This window comes from Macrobrachium nipponense, chromosome 19 (genome assembly GCF_015104395.2).
Source record: "Macrobrachium nipponense isolate FS-2020 chromosome 19, ASM1510439v2, whole genome shotgun sequence".
In the NCBI taxonomy this organism is placed as follows: Eukaryota; Metazoa; Arthropoda; class Malacostraca; order Decapoda; family Palaemonidae; genus Macrobrachium; species Macrobrachium nipponense.
In genome coordinates, this window is record NC_061088.1 from 76,026,038 (window position 1) to 76,036,204 (window position 10,167).

The 10,167-nt window shown below is 34.1% G+C and overlaps 1 protein-coding gene across 1 annotated transcript; it reads left to right on the forward strand.

Moving 5' to 3' along the window:
- Window positions 1–4,856: 4,856 nt before the first annotated feature.
- Window positions 4,857–7,121, forward strand: LOC135212085 (uncharacterized). Its single transcript, XM_064245458.1, has one exon. It carries the CDS (start codon window positions 4,857–4,859, stop codon window positions 7,119–7,121), a length of 2,265 nt encoding a protein of 754 aa, XP_064101528.1.
- The last annotated feature ends 3,046 nt before the right edge of the window (window positions 7,122–10,167 follow it).

Genomic DNA, 10,167 nt, shown 5'->3' on the forward strand with positions numbered 1-10,167 from the left:
TATCAATCATATACGGTTGCGTAGCAAGTGATGAGACTTAATGTGTTTTATGCTTTTGATGAGTTTTTATAATATCGTGACAGGTTATGTTTAATGTTATATGCTTTGCTTGGTTTTTCCAATATCAATACAGAGCATGTTAAAGTTTTGTTTTCGCCGGGTTTTTGGAATATCTCGTGTATGTTAATGTTTTATGCTTTCACTTGGTTTTTTGCAGAATAAAGACTGGGCATGTTAATGTTATATGTTTTCGCTGGGTTTTTAAAATATAAATACAGGGTATGTTGATATTTTATGCTTTTGCTGGGTTTTTTGCAGTATCCGGGTTATGTTAATGATATATGCTTTGCTTGGTTTTTTAAATATTTTTTTTAATTTAACGTTTCATGCATTCTTTCTGTATTTTGGTGTTTTTATGAGTTACTTTTATTAGATGGGATTCTTTTGTAACTATATATTATATATATATATATATATATATATATATATATATATATATATATATATATATAATATATATATATATATATATATATATATATATATATATATATATATATATAGATATATATATATATATATATATATATATATATATATATATATATATATATATATATATATATATATATATATATATATATATATATATATATATATATATATATATATATATATATATATATATATATATATATATATACATATATATATACATATATATATATATATATATATATGTATGTTATATATATATATATATATATATATATATATATATATATATATATATATATATATATATATATATATTTATATATATATATATATATATATATATATATATATATATATATATATATATATATATATATATATATATATATATATATATATATATATATATATATATATATAATATATATATATATATATATATATATATATATATATTTATATATATATATATATATATATATATATATATATATATATGTTTACAGTCATCTATACACCTTCTATCATAAGAGATGTGGATACAAACGGCTTTAGCCTATCTGTCGGCAATCAGCAGATATTTCCAGGATAAGGTTCCTTCCCCGATGCCTTCGTAACGGCAGACAAAATGAATATGGACTTATTTTCTAACCAGCTATATATATATATATATATATATATATATATATATATATATATATATATATATATATATATATATATATATGTCAGGCCGTAACGTAATTTTAAAGTAAAATCTCATTGTTTTGCCTTTTCGCACTGATGGCTTTTATTTTTCTATTTTTTGCAATTTTGTAAAACTAAGTTAAGTTAGGTATTTTGCTGTTTGTTTTACGTTAGTATCTATTTTGGTTAAATGTAGTGTTAATTTGCTTTGGTTGAAAAAAAGCTTAAGTTTTTGTGGCGCCATCTATTGAGTGCAGTTTGAAGTGCGGCCTTCCTCAGTGTTTTTGCTTCCTTGCCAAATTTGTAACTCTGTTTATTTTTCTTTATGGTGACTGGGAGTGTGGTAAGGAGAGGTGACTTGTGACTCTCCTAAAGTATTCTCGATAGTCTAGTTCAAGGCCGTTGAAAACTCTGGAGCTGCTCATCTGTCTGCTGTTGTGGATTATATATACATATCATCCTATTGTGAAGATTTCTCGCTTGTTCTTGGAGAACAACATCTGCTGTCATTGAGCTGCTTCTTAATGTGAAAGGCAGTTATGCATGTGAAGCTATATGTGGGAGTACGACGTGCAACTGTGATTTAAGTGGCCTACTGGCTTAATCTTGGCGTTGGCAGTTGTGTGTGGATCTGGGCTCGAGAGCCTTTTTCGTCTTTTATGGATGTATCCACAGTATCAGCACCAGAGTGGCCTTGTTGGAGCAAGTAGGGTGTCTTCTCTCAGGTAAGAGGAACATCCCCTGTATCTTTGGCGAGCCGTAGACTAAAGTGTGAATATTATCCACCAACGGTTTTGAAGTGCAGTTCTTCTGATGGGAGTGACGTTCTGTGACTGCATTTTTTGAGCGATATATGGACTCGTCTGTATTAGTACTGGTCTGTGTCATAGGACCAATCTGTTTATATCTTTATATACACCTTAAAGAGGGTGTAATTATATGGTTTTCAAAAGTGTGTTTGATAGTATATTTAATTATTGTGAAAGCTGTTCAAGGTATATTGTGAGTTTGTCATAGGAGTGTATATGTTAATATTAAGGTTTAGATTTTTATGTCTTAGGTAGGATTGTTTCTTTTTATATGTCCTTCCACTTCTTTCATTTCTATTTATTAATAGGTTAGCGTGGTGGGTAAATTTTTTTGGGTCCCTTAAGATTAAGATTTGGTTTCTTCACTATGAGTAGGGTTTAGCTTTAGTTATAGGTGACTCTTTGAGTTATTTGATGGCATTTTGTACATTATCAATTTATTACTTTTTGTGAGCCATCAGTGTTCGTACATTTATTGTGAAATAAATATTGTGAAATTTTTGCCTGTGTCTTTATGGTTTTTCCTCGCTCCTACTGATTTGTGTTTTTGTCACTGGATTTAAGACTAAAATAAAAGAACCCGTTATGGCTTCCTCCTAGAGGGAGTTCGTAACTATTATATATTAATATAGTATAATATATATAATAATATATATATAATATATATAATATATTATATATTAATATATAATATTATTATAATATATATTATATATTATTTATATATATATTAATATATTATTAATAATTATAAATATATATATTAATATATATTAATATATGTAATATATGGTATGATATATTATGTAATGTTGTAATGCATGGTAATATACCATTGTATATATGTATGTATATACAAACTGTTTTTATTATAGATATATACAATATTTACTATATATCTATATTATAGTATATTCAATATATATAAGTAATTAATACTATATATATCAATTACTTATATTAATTAATATATTATATATATAACATCATTATATATATATATATATTATATTTATTAGATATATACATATACAAAGAAAACCATTTGTAATTATTATACATATATACATTGTATATCATACCATACGAACATAACATTACATCATACACATACATACTACACATACATACATATATTACATAATCTAATATATATATATAAGATATATATAATTATATATATATATATATATAATATTATATATATATATATATTATAATATATATTTATCTATTACAAGTATATGTATATGTATATTATAAATATAATTTAATATATTATATATATATTTATATTATATTATAATATATATTTATATATACAATATATATATGTTATATACAATATTATATATATATATATTATATATATATATTATATATGTATATGTATATGTATATATATATTATTATATATATATATATATTATATATAGATATATATATGATATAATATATATATATATATACTATTATATATAGGTAATTATATATATATATAACAATATTATATATATGTATATGTATATGTATATATGTTACGCTCATTATTGAAAATTGCCGATTATTGAAAATCGGCAATAGAAATGCTGTAGCGGACTTTCAAACGGTTGTTTGTGCTGTTTAAGTATTTATTACACTAAAGATTTGGATGTCTGTAAATGCTGTTTACCCTTAAACGACCATTAATATGGTTACTGTCTATTTTGCTAGTGGTTGCTTCCAGGCTGTTTATATTTTAACGTTTAGTCTTTAGTAGCAAGGCTGACTGACAGACCATAAGTGAATACGCTCTTGTTTTAAATTTGGATAACTGTTTACATATAGTCGGGTGGACTTTGTGAGTGATATTAATATTTACTGTATTAGTCACTATTAAGTTGTATTTTGTTGTATCTATTTTATTCTTTGCATTTAAATATTTTGTCTTTATTTTCGTTATACCATAAGCAGTTCGCATTTTGTCATTACTTTGTGCAATTTTATTTGTCATTTATTTTGTGTTTTTTTTTTCTCTTCTTTGTAGACTTCACCGAATAAAGAGAAGTGGTAGAGGTGGTTTTCCTTGACTTGTGGAATCTCAACGTTGTCCAAATTAGTGAAGTAATCCCAAATCGACTTCTGCCATGGAGGACTTTGTAGCAGCGGACTACGAAAAATAAAAAAAAACTCGGATATACTTGAAGTCTCAAATTACCCGAGGGATAAATGGGCTAAAGGAACTCCTTGAAAAGGGCTGTACCGACAATGTTGAAATAAATCGCAGAATATCCATGATGGAGGGACGAATAAATAATTTTCAGGAAATTTTGAATCAGATGGAAAAAATTCTATCATGCAATGATTTAATATATAACAAAGAAGGTAATATGACCGAGTGGGCTCGCGATCTGGAGACCCAGACAGAGGAGTTGGACTCAAGAGCTGTCATATTGTCTTCTCTACGCTCGAGTTTTTTAGGCAAACACACGCCAACTGACTCTACAAAGGACGAAGAAATGTTGAAGCTTATCGAGAAGCTTTCGACAAAGTTGGATGATATTCGAATAGCAGAGAAATCACGACCTGCTATCCGAATTCCAGGTCTTCATGCACCGTGTTGGGATGGAGCACCCCGAAACTTTCAGTCGTGGAGGGTTCGAATGGACCAATACTTTGAGTCAGCTGGTATGACTGATGGTAAAGAAAAGCTCATGATCTTGTTAAATGGGCAACGCATTACCAAAAGTAGTTCAAGATACTATTGTGGATTGCAGTTCTGTTGATGGTGAAAATGGAGCTTGGAAAGGCGCCTAGAAGAGAAGGTAACCAACATCTGCTATCATACGAGATGTACTACTTGGTTTAGAAGCCTTGAAACCAATGAAGTCTACAGCAGCAAGGGAGATGAGACAGGTTTTGGATGGACTGACTGATTTTGCTCGGCGAATGAGAGAACTTGGTCAAGAAAGGGAATTGGATTCATTCATGACAATTGAAATTGCCAGCAGAAAAGATCGATTCTGGAATTTATTACGAATATATGCGGCAATCAAAATGTCTAATCAGACATTAGCAGAGTTGATTACATATCTACGGAGAGAAACAGAAGCTAGAGAGCGTCGAGAACATCCCCATTCCCTGAGTGATAATACTAACAAGTCAGCTGTAAACTATTTTAGAGACAAAAGCTCAGAATGTGATGAATCCTTGGCTACATTGGTTGATGATGGGAGGGCTTGCCCCTTTTGCATAGATAAAACTCATTTGATCATTAAATGTCCTATCTTTATATCAAAAACCAAGGAAGAAAGACGAAGGATGATTGTGAGCAGTAAGAGATGTTTCTTTTGTCTTAGAGCCAACCACAACGCAATCAATTGTACACGCCCGGATAAGAAACGCTGTGTAGATTGCCAACTTTATCATCATCGATTTGTAGCCTGCCCACCATACGGAAATAAAGTACAGCCAAGGACTTTTTCTGGGTTGGAAAGTTTACGGGCGGGAGGTACTTCTACTTTGAACGCGAATCTAACTCTGTCGGGAAGTGCTTCTGAGTGTAACATTGGTCGTGCACGGGAGGTTGCTTCAGATGCAGATGCAACATTCAACACAGTAGGGACCCTGAACTCAAGCCAGGAAGGAAAAATTCATCGACGCTACTCCCCTACAACGTATGTAGAACTGCAAGATGTTGAGAAAAAATGGCATCGCGTGGTTGCATTTATTGATACAGGTGCTGATACAACATTGCTTAAGTTATCCACAGCCAAGCATTTTGGCTTGCAAGGTGAACCATTCAAGTTTCGATATGGAGTAGCTGGAGGAGGCATTGCTGAGGAAAGCAGTGCCAAGTTTTCTATCCAAATTAGACCGGTGAATGGAATTAAGTCATACAATGTAATTGCAATTGGAATTGAGAAACCAGCCCATAACAGTCCTGCAGTTGGAGGGGATATTTTTGACGAGTATCCTCATCTGAACGCTGCCAAGGGAACGTTACCCACAGATGAAGCAGAAATTGATATCATCATTGGTTATGACTATTATTTCCTTACAATGCCAGTTGAGAGCGTAAAAGACTCTGTGTCTCCTGAATCGTCTCCAGTTGCCGTCAGAAGTATCTTGGGGTGGACCATTTTTGGAGGGAATATTCCAAAACCCAAACCACATGCTGCATCCAGGGTCCAGTTTTTGAATCATTTGGAGGATTTGCAGAAATTATATACATCTGATGTTGTTGGTGTCAAACCAACAACATTGTGTGTTTGCTCAGATAAGGAAATAGCAGAGTCTCAGTTCATAAAACATTGTCGAAATAAGCTTTGCATTAATGCGGATGGTCGCATGACTGTGGAAATGCCTTGGAAGCCTGGTTTCCCTGAAGCATTGGAGTGTAACAAGCCTCAAGCAGAAATAAGACTTATGAGCCAAGAAAAAAGATTAATTAAGAATGGAACCTTTGATGAATATAGCGAAGAAATCCAGAAATTAATTGACAGTTGCTTTGTCAGAGAATTATATCCAGAGGAATCCAGAGATGAGGGATGGTATTTACAACATCATGCTGTATATCAGCTACACAAATCAACAAAGGTTCGCATCGTATGGAATTCTGCTGCCAAGTTCAATGGCTTGTGTTTGAATGATGGATTTTACAAAGGGCCAGATTTCTTGAACTCTCTTCTGTATTGCCTTCTTTACTGGAGAATGAAAAGCATAGGAATTGCAGGCGATGTTCAAAAAATGTTTAATCAAATACTTATGGCTGAAAAGGATCAGAGATATCACCGGTTTGTATGGCGTTTTGATTTATCTTCTCCAATTCGTCACTGGCAGTGGCTGCGCCTTCCTTTTGGGGGTAAACCAGCACCAGACATAGCTATGATGGCTGTACGCACTTTGGCAGATACATTCAAGGAGGAGGAACCTATTGGAGCACAGTTAATTAACTGTCGCATGTACATGGATGATGTGATTGAATCATTTGATAAGAGTGAATTAGCTATTGCGGCCATGGATCAGGTGGATCGGATATTAGGAAAGGGCTCCTTCAGAATAAAAGAATGGCATTCTAATGACCCCTCTGTTGACCGATGCCCAGAAGACAAGCAAACACGAGTTTTTGGGTCATGTATGGGATAAGGCTACGGATAGTGTGGTGGCTATTCAGCTAGACAAATTCAGTGAGGAGTTTTCAAAACTAACAAAGCGGAAGGTTGCTAGTTTGGTATCAAAGTTGTGGGATCCTACAGGTATGTTATCTCCTGTAATAATTAGATACAAGATTTATCTTCAGGATTTATGGGCTAGTGGAGTTGGTTGGGATGATGAATTGAGTGAAGAACAAATCAAAATGTGGAAAGGATATGTTCATGAAATGAATCAACTAATTGGATTTAGACTAGATCGAATGATAAAGCCAGAAGATTCTCTAGGAGACCCTCAACTTCATGGATTTTAGTGATGCCAGTGAATCTGCCCTAGGTTCTGTGATCTGGCTGAAATGGAATACTTCTCATGGAGTAGAACTGAAATTAGTCATCGCAAAGTCTTTAGTGGCTCCGTTGAAACAGCGTTCTATTCCACGTCTTGAGCTTACTGCTGCTGTGGTTATGGCTAGACTTGCCTTGCTTGTTTTGCAAGTGGTTGGCAGGGTTAGTACCATGAAATTTTTGGACCGATTCAGAAGTAGTGTTGGCCGTGGGTTCGCTCTCCTGCTAGAACCTTTAAACCATTTGTGTCGGCTAGAGTTCAGGAGATTCAGGATGCTTTGCCAGGATTTTCAAAAGAATTTTGCTATGTTCCGTCACAATTGAATCCTGCCGATGCATTAACCAAGCCAATAAAGCAAGTGAACTACATGGATGGATCAATGGTCCCGATTTTCTTCTGAACAGTTCTCAAGATTGTGATTTTGGGGAACCGACATATGATTTTGAAAAGAAGCGTTGTATTGTTAAAGAGTACACACCAGAATCTCTTAAAAGGATCCAATTTGTTGGAATTTTGGCTGATGAGAGTTTTGAGGAAAGATTTTACAGAACTCTCTTCAGACTGGAATAGACTTGTACGAATAACTGCTTACTGCCGCCGTTTGCTATTACAACAAAACCCAGAAAACTACCAAAGTCATCTAGAACCTAAAGAAATACAAGAAGCAGAACTGGCTTTATTTTATGCAAGCCAAAAGCTTGACCCAAAGTTGGATGAAAAAGGCATTTTAAGAATTGGAGGCAGACTACATAAGCTCCATTTACCCTACGAGCAGAGGCATCCAGTTTTATTGGTGAGGAATTCTTCCCTGGCTGAAGCATTCGCTCAGATGATTCATCGATGTACAGGTCATCAAGGATATAGAGGCGCAATTGCTTTAGCTTTTAAGCGTGGAGTTTACATTATTGGAGGAGCAAGATTATTTAAGGATATTGCTTTCAAGTGTTGTTTCTGCAGAACCAGACGTCGCCTATTGTTGGGCCAACAGATGGGGGAACTGCCAAGTTTCAGAGGTGAGCCCAATACCCCCCCCCCCCCCCCCCCCCCCCCCTTTAGCAGAGTTGCATTAGATTTCTTTGGCCCTATCAAAATAAAGTTAACTCGTAATGCAAGCACTGAAGGAAGTATAATGATCATAACTTGCACCGTCACTCGTGTCATATCTCTTGAACTGGTCGACTCATTGTCTTCAGATGCTTTCTCTGTGCTTGGAGAAGATTTACTTGTAATCATGGAATCCATCCAGTTTTGGCAGTAAGTGACAGAGGACGCAATTTCATAGGGGCTCAAGAGAAATTGCAAAAGTGGATAAATTCTTGGAACGAGAGCCTAATAAAGGACAAGTTTGCAATTGCTGGGACAAAATTTGAGTGGAAATTCAACACACCTCACGCTTCTCATATGAATGGTGTTGAATCATTGATCAGAAGCTGTAGAAGAGGTTTAGACGCAGTAGCAGATTATCACCACAAGAAATTCAGTGCTTTGGAATGGCAAACAATACTGTCAGAGGTAACGTACCTTGTTAATTCACGACCACTCTTCCCAAACGGACCAGATCCTCTTGAGTCCCCCCCCAACTATAACCGGCAATGACTTACTGTTTCCTCACGGGCAACCTTCAGTTCTACAACCATATACCGGTAACGAAGTGAACTTGAGAAGCATGGTAGAGGTAGCTCAACAGAGAATTCAGATATTTTGGGAGACTTGGATTCGTTATATGCCGCCTCAGCTAGTACAAAGATCGAAATGGTTTCATCCCAAACAGAATCTTCAAGTTGGTGATTTGGTTCTTCTTCTGGAACCAGGCCTAAAGGGAGGTGTCGCTCCTCCTAGGGGACTGTGGAGGCGCGGTCTTGTTGAGAGGATTCATCCCGGAAAAGATGGGCTTGTTCGAAGAGTTACTGTTCGAACAGTGGAGAATGGAAAGGTGGTTCACTGGGAGAGACCCATTCATAAACTTTGCTTAATTGCTACGGTACAAGAGCTTCAACATGGATTCCAAGCTAAGGCAGATAAAGATGCTCAAAATTAAATTGGGAGAATTTCATTTACATTGTAAACCAAACTGATTTGGTCTCTCTCTATATGTACATGTTTCGAAAGTCCTTTAAATTATTGTGGTTCATTGCATTCTCCACTAGGCGGGAGTGTAGCGGACTTTCAAACGGTTGTTTGTGCTGTTTAAGTATTTATTACACTAAAGATTTGGATGTCTGTAAATGCTGTTTACCCTTAAACGACCATTAATATGGTTACTGTCTATTTGCTAGTGGTTGCTTCCAGGCTGTTTATATTTTAACGTTTAGTCTTTAGTAGCAAGGTCTGACTGACAGACCATAAGTGAATACGCTCTTGTTTTAAATTTGGATAACTGTTTACATATAGTCGGGTGGACTTTGTGAGTGATATTAATATTTACTGTATTAGTCACTATTAAGTTGTATTTTGTTGTATCTATTTTATTCTTTGCATTTAAATATTTTGTCTTTATTTTCGTTATACCATAAGCAGTTCGCATTTTGTCATTACTTTGTGCAGTTTTATTTGTCATTTATTTTGTGTTTTTTCTTCTTTGTAGACTTCACCGAATAAAGAGAAGTGGTAGAAGTGGTTTTCCTTGACTTGTGGAATCTCAACGTTGTCCAAATTAAATGCCTATTATTGAGAATGAGCAAGCGATTTGCCGATT

Coding starts and splice junctions, on each gene's coding strand:
- LOC135212085 (XM_064245458.1), top strand. CDS start 4,857: ATGAAGTCTACAGCAGCAAGGGAGATGAGACAGGTTTTGGATGGACTG.